At 42.9% G+C, this 17770-nt stretch overlaps 1 protein-coding gene across 11 annotated transcripts in view; it reads left to right on the forward strand.

Moving 5' to 3' along the window:
* The window catches only part of MED23 (mediator complex subunit 23), a 40223-nt gene extending 39009 nt beyond the window's left edge, over positions 1–1214 (forward strand). For all 11 annotated transcript variants that reach the window (XM_075708231.1, XM_075708233.1, XM_075708235.1 and 8 more), the window contains one exon: positions 237–1214. In XM_075708231.1, the coding sequence (XP_075564346.1) occupies positions 237–410 (174 nt within the window). In that variant the 3' untranslated portion in view covers positions 411–1214. The remainder of the gene's footprint in view (positions 1–236) is intronic.
* The last annotated feature ends 16556 nt before the right edge of the window (positions 1215–17770 follow it).

Raw genomic sequence — 17770 nt, forward strand, 5'->3', positions numbered from 1 at the left:
TAGACCAGGGAGGGTTGGGGTTTTTTTTAACGTTAGTTATTAGAAGAGTTCCAAAAGTTAACATGGTAAATAAAATATGAACATAAATACCACTGTTTACTGTATCTTTTTCCTTTTTTCATTGTGCTAGTGTGATATTTGTGTACAGTAGTGACATATGTCAAAGTACTCCCATTTTACTAAATGCATTTCTGTCTTAATTTTTTTATTTTAATTTTACAATTTTTTTTAAACAGGTTGAGAAAATAATTTGCAATTTAAGACCGGCTTTGAAACTTCGGTTACGCTTCATAACACACATCAGCAAAATGGAACCAGCTGCTGTTGCACAACCACCTCTCAATAACGGGTCACCAGCACAACAGCCTAACCAAGTGCCTGTTAACGTTGCTTTGCCAGTAACACAGTGAAATGAAGTGTTCAGCTGGCCTTGATGTGAAAGCTGCTTCTGTTACTGATCGAGGTGAAACATCAGCTGATCTGAAATCTGGTGTGCTGTCTAAAAGGAAAGAGAACCACGTACAGATTTCTGCTTCATTTTCTTTTGCATAGTGAAGCTGTCTAACTGTATACGTGCCAGCCTTCTTACCTATTTATATCAAGACACTAGATGAGGTATATGTTGCCTTTCTCTGAAAGCACTGAGTAAAGATTCTCTGCAAGCAAACGCATGGATTTCTGAAGAGTTTATAATATCCTGCTCCCTATCCTGGTTTGAGTCATCTGGATTTTTTTCCCTTTCTTTCTGTCTCTGATATGAAAGGACACTCAATATATGTAGCCTGGCAGAAAATGGCCTTTTTAAATTTGGGTTCCACCTTATTAAAAATTTCTGTTCTTTTTGTCCAACACAAGAATTAAAATTTTCTATGTACAGTTTACATTCAACAGATGAGCCGTGGTTTTGATCTAGCATCAATTACTAGACTGTTAGATTACTACCCAGAGGCTCTCTCTAATGAATCTGTTGGAAGTCTGCATATTCAGTTCAAGCTGTGCTGGTTCATGTTTTATCTTGAAATGGTGTAGTTTTTATTAAGTCAATCACATGAATTTTATTGATATCTTACTATATTTTAGATTTGTATAATATTCTACTTCAAGTTTTATGTGTACTGTGTTCAGCAGGTTTTGATAACAGAATTGAAATGCTCAATGTTTTGTAAATACACATCTTGACAAACTTTTTAATTAAAAAAACCCACTTTAAAAGACTGTATTAGTATTGTTAAGCTTATTTATTTTCTGTACTCATTACCTTAAAAGTAAGGGTTGACCATAGCAAGTATAATTCCATGTCCCAAGTTCTGTATCAGCTTTACAATAATGCCAATTTTAACCTGTTACAAACAGAGTCCAGAATAGTAAGGTCAGATTTGATTTATCTGTCTCTCTAAAAATTTAACAGTTACGAAAAGGAGTCGTTGATTCAGTGGGTGGAATATTTTGTCTGTTTGCTTTTGAAGGACAGCAAACCTGGATCGCTGGAAACTGTTGTCATTTGTATTGTACTTAGATCCTAAATTCTGCCAAGTGTAATTTGAGTAACAGAGAACTGTGAGTGCTCTTCAATTAATTTGTAGTCTGATAGAAAAATGTTTGCATATCATGTGCTGTATGTTTGGTTTGAAAGGTCTTGTATTCCATTCCAGAGCCAAGTGACTCTAATACTGTTGGGCTCAATTTTGATTACAAGATGGACATAGTTGGTCACCAAAAATCCAGTGGACCATTCTGTACAGACCTTCCCACAGGCTTTCTAGGGCAGACCTGAGAAGCAAAATTCTGGTCGTGTTTGCAAACTTCTGTCGGCAGTGAAACTATGTTAAGACTTCTCTTCCTGAATAGTTTTTGGGCACACAAATAGAAAAGCCCATAGAAACACTGTGTTTCATGGTTACTCTGCATGCATGTTCTGAGTTAGTGCAAACACCACAGGTGTCTTTCTGAATTGTCTTATTTCATATTGAAATAGTTTTGGTACTTGATGTGGGACCGAAGGTGTCCTTTCTAATACTGAAACTAGCACCTGTTTTCAGTCACTGGGATTTCAGAGATAGTATTGAGGAAGGTGGATAACTGTCTTCAGAAGCAAATAATGAGAGCTGCTGGAATTCTTTAAGGCTGTGGGTGCTTTTAGTTTTGGTTTGTTTCTTTCCTTTCTCTTGTAGGGCTGGAAAATTAAATTCTTTAGCGCTATGACAGGCAACAGTGGTGTACAAAACCAGCTCCCTCCTTCAGCTTTGTGTCTTTACCACACGTGCAGTTATGTTAAGCTGACTGCAATACACTGGCCTTGTGCTACGTGGAGGTGATTTTGCCACAGCTGAGCTGGCACTAGCAAATCATTGAAAAACGTGTTTCATCGATACTGGACTACATTTGAACTTTTGACTTAGAGCTTAAAGGCTGTCTATCCCACTAGCAGTGCTACAAATCAGGCCCCTGAGCCCTTGCTTACCTAGCAGAATTAGTGATTTACATGGTTCACATATCACAAAATGCAAAGGAAAGACTGTCTCTTCCTCTGAGCATGAACGCTCGTCCTCTGCAAAACACACAGGTTTCTGAAGATGCTGAACCCCCACTAGTTGAAATAAAGTATTTCTTCTGCTAAAATCTACACTTGTATCTTCAGCAGTACTGGTCTAAAAATGAATTCTTAACGATGCTTTCTGTGAGTTAAATAACTTAACCCTTTAAAACCCAACTAACCAAATTCACTTTCTAAAGTACTAGCACAGCAAGACAAAATTCCAGTGTCATTTCAGACGTATGCTTGGAATTGGTTATGGCTGTTGTATGGCTGGTTTTAAAAATTCAAAATACTGCGTTTGGTCCTTTTGCTGGAACTCACAGCAGTTGAGAGTAGTGAGGGGAAACTTAAGTCTGAGGTTTTGGTTTTGGCTTTCAGGGTTTTTTTTGTATTCTAGATTACAGGTAGCCACTGTGCAATGGACACAATAATCCCAGGCTTCCCCCACCTCATCTGACTTTATTATTAGAGAATAGACTTAACAGTCTGTTGTAATATGGTGTCGTGAATATTATTTTTTTGCACAGAGGTTAACCTGTGATTAATGAAACTCACGAAAAGGGAAATTTTAATTACTCACTCTTACGTGCCAGCATTCATCAACGGAGTGTCGGTGAACCTCGGCAAAATCGGGCCTTTGAGTCCTTGTGAAATCATTGATGGACGATCCTTCAATCGTCACGAAATCCCCCCTGAGATGTCCCAGCTCAGGGGGAGATACTGGGTCATACAGCCTGCTGTGGTCGCGGAGAGCTCCGAAGATCTCCCTTTTGGATTACTGTTTATAGGATCTTGAGATGATTGACTTTGGTCAGTATTTTACATTCTGGCCACAATTCGTGCTGAGTCATTCTGGTACACAATTCGGGCAGCAGATAGCCCAGGTGTGGACAGGGAGGGCTTGACGCCCACGTGGCTGCACTTAGGACCGAGGTAACAGCAGAACAGGGCTTACCCTGGGATCTCAGGGTGGTCCTGATGTACCATTCGGGCAGCAGATGGCCCACGTGTGGACGGAGACTGCCTGATGCCCAAGTCACTGCACTTGTGACCAAGATAACAGCACAGTAGGACTCACCCTGGGTTCTCAGAGTGGCCTCGGGGGCTGCACCACCACATCTGGCTGGCCGAGTCAGCGGGATGGCTAGTAGAAATTTGAATTCCCTCTTAAACCACCAGAGGGAGATTTCTTAAAAAAATTTAATCTCATCTTCAGTCGATCGTGTGTATAATCATGCAACATCCTGAAGGCTCAGATCTTCCTTGGATCTACCAACAGTTTGATCCATGATTTAACAACTTAGAAGCCATATTACACTGTTGTCCTTCATGTTTAAATTATGCTTTGTTATTTCTCTTCCTCATAAACAAGTTTGCTGGAGGCCTCCCTAGAGGTATGGGATTTACAAAATCTTCCAAACAAACACAAAGATTTTAATCTTTCAAAATTGTCTTTTTTTTTTTTTTTTTTTTAAGCCAATCACATGATGCATGCAACAGTTACCAGAGTTGAGGGACTTTTGTACTTAATCACCCCCAAAAAACCCCCAACCCAGTAGATAAGAACAGTGTATTTGACTTCTTGGAACTAAGACTTTTTAGGACATAAATGAGTACTTGTGGCTTGGCAGACTATACCTGAAATCATGCAGCCTTTTCTGAAAGTGCACCAAATGAGGATTAACATCATTGTAAATGGCTGCTTTGACTGTTGAATTCACTATTCCTGTGACTCTACAAGATGGGCTTATCCCCACCATACCTACTGCTGAAAGTAATTTTAGAATAGTGTATGAATATTTGAATAAAATGATCATGCAATATTTAACTTGCAGACCCTCTGCAACTCCAAAAGGTGGAGAATGTTTTTGGTTTCCACTGTGCCTTTGTTCCTTCAGCAAACACAAGCACGGTAAGGCACAAACTTTTTCTGGTTTATGACCCAGAAACCCCATATGGAGAGGTCCCTGTCCAACTGCCCTATTTCCTCACTTATGCATATCCTATTAGCAGTGGTCAAAGACACCACTGTTTTCTCTATCCTTTCTTCTAATCATTTGAATTGGAAGAAAGGTCCTGTCTTTTTTAATTTTGTCTTTTTTGGGGGGGTGTTTATTTTTTCCTTCTTCCTTCCTTCCCCCGTATGTTTGTTCTGTAGCTCTTGTGAATTGTAGTGCTGCTCAGGTCTGGTCCTTCACCTCATTAGTGTTTCACATGGAGACCACACTCAATTTAATAGGATTGAGTTGTTTTACAGATAAATAGGCACCTTTTAACATTTTTTCTCCTGAAATGTGAGGGAATCCTGCCTGTGTCCTGGTGAGAGGAGCGCAGTGGGTTCCTGTCAGCCATCAAAGGCAGAGGATCTATAGTTCTGCCCTCACCCTGTTTCAGCACTGAGCGGGCGCAGGCTGCTTTATAGTTTAACTTTTAATTAAAAAGCTGAAATGCCCCCATATCTAATTGCCCCCACGTCAGTGCTGTATGGGAAATTTTTAAAGCAACCCAGATGCCTTTGAAGCAAAAGGCTGAGCTGCATGAAGGAGAGGCTGAGGGAGGCTGTGCAGGCACAGGGAAAAAAAGCCCAACATTTTTAAATAGTTCCTAGGTATATAATTTCATCCACATTGTGCGGGGCTCTGATCCTTTCATGATTGGAAGTTTGATGTTCCAGATTTAAGGTGGGACTCCATTAATGATTTTTGCTCATGAGAAGAGCTACGTAGACTAAAACACAACTTTGTTCGGGTCAGAATTGCTTATTGTGGTGAAGACTTGAGGGGATGAGATTTATGTTTGGAAAGTGAAAGCAGAAAATACCAATGCGATAGCAAATTGCAGTTGGCTGACATCAGGATTCAAGAAAGAAATTTGAAAAGAAAAAAAAAAAATCATTTCACTGTAGTAAAGCTGCTGCTTTTTATTAGAGTTGCATCTGTAAGCCCTACTTTGGGACCTCAACACAGCTGTGGTGCTGTAGGCCCACAAATGCAAAGTGATCCTCCTTTCACTGTAGGCTGAGCTGAGCCAAATCAGCCTGCACATCAACAAGAGCCGTTCTCACGGTTACTGCTTCTCAGCTGCAATTTCTTCATCACGTGTATGAACCAAGATTCATATGCTTTATGTTTTTATGGTCCCCATGAGTATGGGTTTTGGACACCTCCGCCTCTTAAATGCACGTCTCCATAATGTGGGGGCGGGGCTGGGAGGGAATAGTCTAAGGCTTGCATTGCATTCCCTGGAAAATATGTGATAAAATGAGGCTGCAGATGACCTCACTCTTGGATTAGCTGTTAGAGCATCCATTCATCCTCTCCAGTGCTGGACATAAGGCACAAAGCAGATGAATGAGGGTGAATGCGTTGGTTGGTTGGTACAGTATTACACAGGCAATCAGTAATGCTGGGGTCCCTCTGGAGCTGGAGTTGAGATGGTTGCAAACCTCTGCACTTTGGTTCTTGCTCTGAACTGGCCTCTGGGAAGGAGCCTGCCACTTTCCATTGACTGCTCATCAAGTCCAGGGCTGGGCTGGCCAAGCTAGGTGCTGGATGCTGGATTGTATGAATACCATCCGGTCTAGCGCTGATAGGGTATAATACCTAGGGATCTCTAGGACATGTTAAATACAGCAAAACAAGCAAGGAGAGGATGTACAAGTGTCAGTGAGTTCCATGATTCACATCATTACAAATAGATAACTGATGGCTACAAACAGTGAAAAATGAGCAGAGAACAGTCTGACAGTCCTTCCGTATAACAGTTGTACTGAGATACCAGACTTGCAGAGGTCTGCTCCACACTAACATGAAGAATGTATCTGATCTGTCATGACATTTCCTTTTTCTTTTTTTTTCTTTTTTTTTTTTTTTTTTTTGGATGAAGCACATTTTCCTAATGTTGCTCTTGAAAGCAATGGCGGGTACATTTAAAATTAATAAAGTTCTACTGAAAGTTGTATAAAATACAATTAGCATGTTTGATGGGAAATGACAGCATAGCATTACCTGTACGATTGCACTGGAGTTGAGAAATTCAGTGTTGATTCCCACTGCAGCTATAACTCAGGCAGGCATGCCATTATTTATTAAATACTGTCAAAGTGAAGAGCAGAAAACAAGGTCTTGAATGAACCAGTCCCTGCACTGAAGAACTTACAACCTATAAATGAAGATGTGCAGAAAAAGAAAAATTGTATAGTTGAGAAAAAAATAATAATAACTTGTTGTGTTTTCTTATTAGCGTATCCATTTTCCTGTGAGTGCTGCAAATGCAGGATGCGCGTTGTGATATCTTTGACTTTATGGAGGTGTTTGGCAAAGGCAGAAGGGCCTTAAGAGGTGAGGATGAGATAAGCAGATGGGAATGGAAACTGTTGATGTTCTCAGAAGGGCTGTGAGGTTGAATTTTCTAAGAAAATCCCCATAGGCTCCTTGCTTCCTTGATGCTGTTTCTGCTAAGACATAATTTAGCAAAAAGGAGACCTGGCCATAGCTTATCACACCAGTATCTTTTCTGTTGGGTTTTTTTGGGTTTTTTTTTTTTTTTTTTTGTATTATCAAGCCCCAGCTGAAACAGCCTTTAAGGGCCATTACAGGAGTAAATCACCTTTTTTACTTGCTTTCTTTAAAAGAGTAGATTAAATGATTAATGGAGTGCAGATTGATTCCATGCAAGACAGTAAAGGTAGATTGTCATCTGCCTTTAGCTAGCACATAGCTTCTTTTAATCAACGGCAGTGCTCTGACTATACATAAAAAGGGGAAAGATGGGGAATGTATCCCCTTCACCACTGCAGAATTAGCATTGCTCTGGGAGCAAAAGCCATGTTAAAATACATGATAAAAAGAGTTCAGCAGCAATACTGGCTTCCACTTCTCCCTTCTCACCTATTCTACTCATTCTTGCCCCCACTGACTTCCCTCCTCCCTAATTGCAGAACTGCCCTGTGAAAAGAAAAATGACTTTTCCTCTATGGGAGTGGATCATGGCTGGGAGCTGGCATGGGAGAGGCTGGGTGGGCACCTGGGCCTGGGGGAATTTTGGCATCGTGAGCATCTCCCAGCTTCCATAGAACAGAATCATAGAATCATAGAATCGTTTAGGTTGGAAAAGACCTTCAAGATCATCCAGTCCAACCATTAACCTACACTACCAAGTCTACTCTAAGCCAATCAAGGGTAGACTAGACTAAACCATGTCCCAAAGTGCCACATCTACCCGTTTTTTGAACACCTCCAGGGATGGTGACTCCACCACCTCTCTGGGCAGCCTGTTCCAATGCTTGACCACCCTTTCCGTGAAGAAATTTCTCCTAATTTCCAACCTAAACCTCCCCTGGCGCAGCTTGAGCCCATTTCCTCTTGTCCTATCGCTAACTACATGGGAGAAGAGACCAACACCCACCTCACTACAACCTCCTTTCATGCTGCTCCTCCATGCTGCAGGTAGCTTCCACAACCTGTGGTGAACGTGCTAGTGGAGGGCTAACAGCATGAAATGAAGTCATAAGCATTGAATGGGTATGTTTAGGCTACTTAGTAGCTTGAGAAGTAGATCAGTGATGGAGGAAGCTCTGTGAGGTTGGAAAGAAAGATTTGGGGTGCACTTCTCATCTAACTAAGCCATGGCACAGACTGTAGTCTGTGCTGGTTGAATTGCAAAGGACCAAGCCCATGCCAGTAATGGGTCTCTAGGCCTGGATGTGTCCACACTTTGGAAGTGCAGGTCACACAGCAGCTACATCACCTCCTCTTCTTTGGTGGCTTTGTGCCCACTTTTGTCATGAGAGCTTGGCTGGAGAATCAGATTTTTCCAGAGAAATGCCTTTTTCAGAGACGTTGAGTGCAAACACTTAGAGCAGCTGAAAACAGGGCCCTTACAGTCTCTTTCCTACCTATGATCTCAGATTAAGACATGTGATGCCTTGGGAGTGTCCTGGCCCTCCTGAGGACAAGATGAAGAGGGTCCTGCTACCTCCTGGCAGGATCTCCGGCTACCTCCCGGCAATTGGCCCGCCCCTGCCCATCCCTCGGAGGACCCTTGCTGTCGGTGCGGGAAGGAGGGCGCTGAGGGCTCACATGTTGCAGGTCAAGCTGAATTTTGACAGCGTGCAAATCAATATGCGCAATAAAGGCTTTCTGAGCTTTCACCTCTATAACTAAAGGAACAACTGAGAGAAGTCTGAACAGCACCCAGACATTGGTCTGGAGTTGTGTTGGCCTCAAATTAACGTGGCAGAAGCACTGTATGTGCTGTATCTAGTTGAAGAAGTAACCTCAAATAAGTTTATTTTATTATGTTAAGGCAGCTGTGTCCCAGAGTCTCCATTCTTCAGCCTAGCATTAGGATGAGTAAAGGTCCCATGCTACTGATGCAAGAGAACAACCAACATAGTAATTTCATTTTAACTCCCCCCTTTTTCTTAATAAAAAGGCACCTTTTAATATTTAGACCCAGTTTTACACATTTTAATGGCTGGTTTTGAGCGCTGCAAAGTTTGGGATTTGGAGAAATAGGCCAAAAGAGGAGGGTGAGATGAGACACGGCTGAGGGCCCCAGTCATTTCGAACACTGGACAAAATTAACTTCTGATTTTCCCCAAACAACTTCTGTGTTAACTTCAAAACAAAGACAATGAACATCAATCCTGAGAGCAACATTTATGAAAACTCCTTTTCCTCCCTGGTAGAAAAAATGTGGCGGAGGGTTTTCCGTATTTTCCACGATTCCCCTTTTTTTGCATAAAAGGAATGAACAGCCTTAAAGAACAGTCACAGTCAGTGGCAAATTCATCATTTGCAGCCTCTCACGCTGCAAGCAGAAGTGTTTCTAGATTGGTCTGATTAAAAAACCAGTATCTGAGATGCTGTTTACCTGTCCCTTTGAAAGAGGAGCTCCGATTATTCCAGCTCACATTGACACTCATTTTGTCGCCCTGCTTTGCCGCTGGGGAGTTGCTCCAAACAGGGCTGGTCCTCCCACTTGGGTGACAGATTCTCACTTGTGTTCCAGCCTTCCCTCACCTGCAACAGGGGTGAAGTTCCACAGGAAAAAGCAAATGCACAAACCCAGCAGCAGCAGTTACTGCTTTTTTGTCCTTGAGCCTCTTGCAAGGCAGTAATTGTTTTACTGTTTTCTTAGATTGTTAATTTGCAGCCTTTCATATGACTAAAATGTCACTTTAGCAGTTTTTAAGAAATACATGTTTCCATGATGTACAATGCTGGGCAGAACCTCTTTGGTATCTTTGAAGGACAAAGCTTTCAAAGAATACATCCTATCACATGTTGCCATTTATAATTTAGGTAAATTCTTTTTTTTTTTTCCCCAACAGCTTCATTTTACTGTTGACAAAAGCATTTGCTTTAAAAGGATGGATAACCCTTGACCGATAATAACTCTGTCACCTCTGCACTCTGGCAACTGTTTCAAATTCCCTTTGGGATTTCCTTGGGTTTTTTTCTATCATCCTTTTTTTACTCAGCATTTTCTGAAGGAAAAGACAGACAAATCAAGGCCAGAGGATTTTCATGATTCCCCACAGTGCATTGCCACATTTCAGAGAAAAATTTTAAATTCCTGTGCTTCAGTGTTTGCGAGAAACTCTACCCCAGACACAGGGCACAACTGGGCAAGCACATATAGGGGAGAGTCATGCAGAGTAGGGACACATGGCACCTTTCCACGCGTGCCTTCATGGGTTCCACTGCCTTCGGCTCCTGCACCCCTGAGCTTTCTCCTCTCTTACCCAGTGAGCAAATGGAGAGATTTCAGACCAGCCCATGAAGGCTGGCCCCATCATGAACCACTGCAATGCAGTTTCTTGGTCTTCCACAGTTTCCATGCTGGCACTATCCCATTTCTGTCACTTTTCCATGCTCCCGCTCTCACTCCTGTCATCACAGCTTTCCTCTGCAGAACCTTGGTGGCCACCGGCCATGACTTCCACTGGATTCAGCCTCTCCCCGTTCTGAGCTCCTCACCCTGCAGCTAAGAGCAGAGCATGCATATTGCAAATAGAAGTAACCATTTGGTGAAGACGTGGGACTTTTTGTCTTTAAAAGAGAACAAGAGAAATTATAATTATCAAGAAAATAATACACACATTCACTATAACTTCTCATTATTATTTTCAGAGGAAATCTAAAAAAGCCCTCGAGAATTCTGGAAAATGCAATGCACCATATCTGCCATGCACCATATTTGCCATGCAGCTTTGATAGAATTTTTTTTATTTAGGGGTTTTTTTCTCTCAGTCACCCTAACACATGAGTGTGATTAGCATATTTGCCACCTGCAAAGGAATGTCACTGTATAATTTTATTTTCCATAGCTTTCTGAGAGACGGGCTATCACATCAGCTGTGGCAATGGTCCAACCTCCCAGCCTGCAGAGTTTTATTGAGCTTGTTGATGGTGCTTTTGCCTCTCTCAGAACCAGCTTGGGCCACCACTTTCTTCTCTTCAAAATGAGCACTCTAGCCAAAATGAAAATAACAGGGTGCTATAATTATATTCTCTTTTTTTCTTGCATGAAATCAACACTCAAGAAGGTGTTGGATTGATAACATTTCCAGCCGGTGTGCAAGCAGAACCTGCAGTACTGCAAGCTGTGGAACAGATTTTTACATACACATTCCTCATCTGGGCCTTATTTACATTAGAAACATATGCAACCGTATGTAGTGTATTCAAGCTGTCACACAGGAGGAGGCTTTTCTAGTGTTGCATCCCAAAATACCGGTACAGCCTTTAGGATAGTTTCTGCTCTAGGCACCTTCCCAATGTTTTGGCTCATGTAAGAGCAATGGCCCAAAGCAGGTTACTTGAGATGAATGCTCCATTTAAAACTTTTCAAATGTGCATCACATCAGCCCTAAGCATTTAACTTGTGTGTGTGTGTATACCTATTTTTTCAGATTAGATGGAACATATGGTGTTCAGCTAACCTGAGGAAAATGCAGGATGGAGAGTTGTGTGAATTAAAAATAGAGACAGTGCTCTGGAGCACGTGCAATACTTCTGAAGTGGCATCCTGTGTCAACCCTGTCAGAGAAAAGAAAGCCCTTCAAAATGGATGGGACGCCATAAAAATCAAATTTCTGTGATCCATCAGCAAACTATTTCTGCTGCTCCAATAGATGACAAGGTAACAAAGCTTTTTTTAAAGAACATTTTCAACTTGCTTAATAAATTATAAAAGGCAACTTGCAAATGGCATATTTCATTTGCAGTGACATAAATCCTAAACAGATTTTTCAGTAGTGTTACAAATTATATAAAGTCATTTATAGGTTTCCTTGGCATCAGTTTTCTGTCTTTCTCCCTGAAATTAGACAAGCTAAAAGACAGAAAAGTAGGGCAGCATTAAAAAAGCATTAGGATGAAACATTACAGAGTGGGAGTATTTGAGAAATTAAAATATAAAATGCTGAAAAACCACCAAGGGACGATGGTCTAGTGGCTGAGGTACAACAAAGGACTGCAAGAACCTAGACTCGTTCTTCTTCTCCGACACAGTCTTCCCAAGTGACCTTAGACAAAACTCTGAGATTCACTGTGCCTTTATTTTCCACCAGTAAAACATCGTAAATAAGGCTTCCCTACCTCCCGGTTGGGCCATGGAGACTGTAAAGTACTTGTACATACATAGCAACAGTCAGGGCCATGTGATGGCCAGAGGGAAACAGGAAAAATCATGAACTAAACTGCTAAGAGCATCCTTTCCCTTGGGCCTGGTACTGTCAGCTTTGTCTTCTGCAGAAGTTCCCAGACTTGTTGTGCTGTCACCATTGTCACTGTCATCAGCTGCTGCCCTGGTTTCTGTGTGTTACAGAAAATTTTCAGTTGTTTAGTCAGCATCTGTAGGATCTGAAATAATATCTTATGCGCCCCATACCAAATCTAACACAGTTTGGGAATCCCATGTCAAAATACAGAACGATTGTTAAGATGGAGGTGGATTTTGTTTTTCCCAGAGAAAGGAGGGTAGAAAAAGAAGTTTCAGATAGAGACATAAGCATCCAAGGGACAGGATCATATTTATCCTATAGATTTTTTTTTTTTTATGAGCTGTTCTACACATCCCTTGTTTATCTGAGTGGGTGATGTTTCCTGCTGAAATCACTGTCCACAATCCTAGTATCACTCCAGGACACGTGTCACCCTCCCTGGACTCGGGCCGTACGAAGTAGCCTCCCTCAGCAAGAGGAGCAGCACAATGGCTCTTTTCCTCTGGTGTTCTTCATCCTGCAGCCACATGACAGATGGAGGACGAAAAAAACATTAGCGAAGGTATGGGAAGAGTGTTGACAATCCCCCTACAGCCAAACAATTAAATTCATCCCTGTAGTAACTTGGTCAAGCCCCTCAATTTGAAACTGTCAGAAGGTGTTAGTCCAGAAGAGAATTAAGAGCTTGTTTATAGCAGAGCGTGTATCGTTCAGCCAGGCTTGTGTGTTAGAGTGGTGCAACTCCGTAGCGTATATAGTGGCCGATACATGGTGCCCCTCATTAAGCTCTTCCACCTTGCAGCGAGGTTTCTGCGCTTGTCCTTCCACGTGTTGTGCCAAGGTGTTTTTAAGCTTCTTTCACCTCCTTGTTTACAAAGTGGTGAAACAACATCACAGCTGTAAATGAGGAAAAATTGGACTCTTATCATTTGCTAAGCTGTGTATCAAGCTGTTTTTCCTGTAAACAGCACCCCTGGGGTACTACCAGGAGTCCGGTGAATAGGATAGACAAGCAAGCAGATATGAACTGTGAGCACGGGCAGGCTGTGACTTAACACCTCTCTGTAATCCCTGCCTAGCATCAGGTGCAGGGACAGTGTGACGGCTCCTGCTGCCACCGAACCAGGCACAACTGGACAGCATGGACAGCTAGTTTTCTTTCAACAGGAAAGTACACTTTTATAGATAATAATAGTCCTTGTTTTCTCTTCTTAAAAACATGATGTGGAAGAAGCTATTACAGGGAAGGATTTGTCCACCTGAACCTAAGGGGTAGCAGGGATCACTCTTTGGGTTGCACTGTCCCTGTTTCTCAAACCATTTTTTTTTCTGGGTGAGTATTTCCCAGCTGAGCCCTGGAAAAAAAGGCAGCAAACTTAGACACTTAGTTACCCCTTCAAGTGAAAAGTGGGATGGGGACTCTTCCCCTTCCCCTTCCCCTTCCCCTTCCCCTTCCCCTTCCCCTTCCCCTTCCCCTTCCCCTTCCCCTTCCCCTTCCCCTTCCCCTTCCCCTTCCCCCTTCCTCTTCCCCTTCCCTCTTCCCCCTTCCCCCTTCCCCCTTCCCCCTTTGCCCTCCCTGCCATCCCACACTGGGTGTCAGGCCCTGGGCTGAACACCGATGGCTCCATCCTGGTCCCTGGCCAGCCAAGGAGAAGCTGCTGCAGTGCTGCTTGCACTCAATGCACTGAATTTTGGGATGCCCGTCCATGTTGCCATCATGGCCCTTGCCAGTCTGTCAGGCCTCATGCGGGTCTGGCGAGGGTGCGAGGAGGAGGGCAGGATAGGGGTGCCCATGCCCACTGCCCCCAGCAACGGCAGCACCCTCAGCTCTTCTCTTAGGAGCTTGATGCCCTGAGGACAAAGCAATCCAGACAGGTAGGTGACAGCAGGAATACAGCCCTGTCTTTTGTGGTCACAAGGAGGCTTTAATGGAATAAAATGAAAGTTGAGATGTTTCTCCAGCCCTGCTACGTCCCAAGAGTGCTGAAAGCAGCGCGCTACTGAGACATGGGGAACCTGGGCTTTTACTCAGAAGCGCATGTAAATCCAATTACTGTAGCTTTATACATACAGATCCTAAGCTTGCAATAGTGTGCCTAAGTTAATGCACTACAGCTAATCTCATTGCCTTCAGCACTTCAGACTAATACATTGAGTTTATGCAGCCATAACAGAGAACCAGAAGCGACAGTCATATCAGTGACAGCAAGCTTCAAACCCTTCAGGCAGCTACAGCTTGTGTTTTTCCCACATGCAAATATGCAAGACCACAGTGACCTGAAAAACTTCTCTTCCGATCGCATGAACAGGTGGGACTTGATTTCCCCAGTGTTTGAAAATTGCCTTCCCATCTCACTGTTACCAGATGTTCAGAAACAAGTATTGATGGGAATTTGTTGCCTCAGAAACTCTGGTGCAGAGAAACTTTCTCTTCTGTCATGTTATCTCTCCTCCTCCTCCTCCTCCTCCTCCTTTTCTCCTCTCCCTTTCATAACAACTTCCATTGTTTTTCTGAACATTCAGAAGAAGAGATTCAGATATGCTGAGCACAGCAGAGTCTTGCCAAACTTACTGCTTCCAAATCAGCTGCTGTTTGTATCAGCAGGCAGTGAAAGGAAAAAAGGTTTGGGTGGTGTCATGCAAGCTTTGTGTGGAGGTTCAGGAGTGTGTGAAGGAAGACAGATAACATACCAATGCTTTAGAACTCCCAGTAGTGACACAGAAAAATTACACCCAGCTTTGCTATGCGCCTCAGTTTTCAAGTGAGTTATTGAACTATCTTTCAACTTCAACTGATGCTCATACTAAACGTGATCATTTTACAGTGGCCAAATTCCCTACATCCTTAGTGTGTTTGTCTATTGTGTCTCATCACATACAAAGTCTGAAGTTCCCTGGGACAGAGACTCTCTTTCTTATTGCATCCGTTCTTAGTAACTTGCAAAACAGCGCTTTAATTCCCCTCAGCAGGGCTTTTAGGCACAGCTATGCAGCAGCATTAGGTGTTCTGAAGCCCCAGAATTTCAAAGATGTAGAAATCTGCAGATTCTGACATTTATTTTTCATTGAGATGTCTACACAGTGCCTCTCAAGAGCTTTCCTTGTCCTGCTGGGAATGATGCGAAATAGTCCTCTGCTGTTCAACTTTTTGGCGAAGATCCCTGAAACCAAATCAATAAATTGCAATTTAGGAGAATCTTTTATAACTTCCTGAGGAGGGGGGAATAAATGCAGGGATTTTTACTTGTATTACAACCTTCATCATAATTATAATGCTTCTACTTCAATAAAAATTCCTGACTTCCAAGGGAGCTGGATTTTGCTTCACTAAGGATATTTTAAAAGAATGAAACTGAGTACATGTTCAATTTCAGATTGCATGCTCTTTCAAAGTGTTGTATATAAACTTGTCATATAAACTCCCAGCAGATTATAGAAGGCAATTAGAATCATAGAATGATAGAATCGTTTAGGTTGAAAAAGACCTTTAAGATCATCCAATCCAACCATTAACCTAACATTACCAAGTCCACCACTAAACCAATTAAGGGTAGAGTAATAATTAATTTCATGTGTCCTGGCTTGGTGGCTGGATTATTTTTCAATGAAAGTAAAAACTAGGAATCATTAAGGTTGGAAAGGACCTCTAAGATCATCAGTCCAACTGTCAACCCAACACCACCATGCCCACTAAACCATGTCTCAAAGTGCCATGTCTACACATTTTTTGAACACCTCCAGGGATGGTGACTCCACTACCTCTCTGGGCAGCCTGTTCCAATGCTTGACCACCCTTTCCGTAAAGAAATTTCTCCTAATTTCCAACCTAAACCTCCCCCAATGCAACTTGAAGACACTTCCTCTCATCCTATTGCTTGTTACTTGGGAGAAGAGACCAACACCCACCTCACTACAACCTCCTTTCAGGTAGCTGTAGAGAGCGATAAGGTCTCCCCTCAGCCTCCTCTTCTCTAGGCTAAACAACCCCAGTTCCCTCAGCCGCTCCTCATAAGACCTGTGCTCCAGACCCTTCACCAGCTTCGTTGCCCTTCTCTGAACATGCTCCAGCACCTCAATGTCCTTCTTGTAGTGAGGGTCCCAAAACTGGACACAGTATTCCAGGTGCAGCCTCACCAGTGCCGAGTACAGGGGGATGATCACCTCCCTGCTCCTGCTGGCCACACTATTCCTGATAAAAGCCAGGATGCTGTTGGCCTTCTTGGCCACCTGGGCACACTGCTGGCTCATGTTCAGCCGGCTGTCTACCAACACCCCCAGGTCCTTTTCAGCCAGGCAGCTTTCCAGCCACTCCTCCCCAAGCCTGTAGCATTGCATGGGGTTGTTGTGACCCAAGTGCAGGACCCAGCACTTGGCCTTGTTGAACCTCACACAGTTGGCCTCAGCCCACTGATCCAGCCTGTCCACATCCCTCTGCAGGGCCATCCTACCCTCCAGCAGATCGACACTCCCACCCAGTTTGGTGTCGTCTGCAAACTTACTGAGGGTGCATTCAATCCCCTCATCCAGATCATTGATAAAGATGCTAAACAAGGCTGGCCCCAAAACTGAGCCCTGGAGAATACCATTTGTGACTGTTAAGTACTGTTTTGGTTTTATATACTCCAAAAATCACTCCCAAGCTGGGTGTTCACCTTTACATCAAGTAGGGCTGTAGCCATAATAAACCTTGATGTGATAGTGCTCCAAAACCACATGGAATTGTTTTTAGCAGAGCAGAAGTTCTGCAAGGTATTCAGTAATACGCAGAATTGTAATTTTGTGCCGTACAGTAAATGAGAGGATAAAAAAACCCTACAAAAATAACAAATGAAACCCTGGAGTTTGCTCAAACAACCCAATTACAAAGGAGGAAAGTCAGACACATATATTGAACAGCAGTCAAATTGCGACACAAATGCAAATCCTACATTAAAGATAAGAAAGTGTATCACATACAAGATGTTATACTCATCAGTTGTTTTTCTTGGTTTTAGTTTAGCAGTAAAGATCAGTCATGTTCCTTCATTATTTGTCAGCTAGGGAAAGACTATTATGAGTTTTCCAATTCCTGAAGCGCTGCGAGAACACGGTGGGAGTCACAAGTGCTTTGATTAGGACATAAAATTGCAAGGAAATTAAAAAAAAAAAAGGAAAGCAGAAGGTGGCTCTATGTAAGTGTGGTTTAAAATGAAACACAGAGGAAGATAAGACGCACTCCAGCGTTATCTCACTGTGCAGAGACCTTCCAAGTGGTGGCTGGGGGTCAGGAGAGCAAGGTGCGTAGAGCAGACCTTGCAGTGCACTGGAGATGCTGTGGGTTAGTCTGCAGCCCACCTGAACAATGTCTGGTCTGCATAGCCTAAATAATTTTTCAGGCCCAATGGGCTGTTAGTAGGCAGAAACATGTCTTCAGGTGAGACAGGCAGAGGGATAGGCAGTGCTTACCAGTCTCCCCAACCTAAGACAAGGACGGAGAGATGGCACCAGGGGACCTGGGGTGA

Source organism: Pelecanus crispus, chromosome 3 (genome assembly GCF_030463565.1).
Source record: "Pelecanus crispus isolate bPelCri1 chromosome 3, bPelCri1.pri, whole genome shotgun sequence".
Lineage (NCBI taxonomy): Eukaryota > Metazoa > Chordata > Aves > Pelecaniformes > Pelecanidae > Pelecanus > Pelecanus crispus.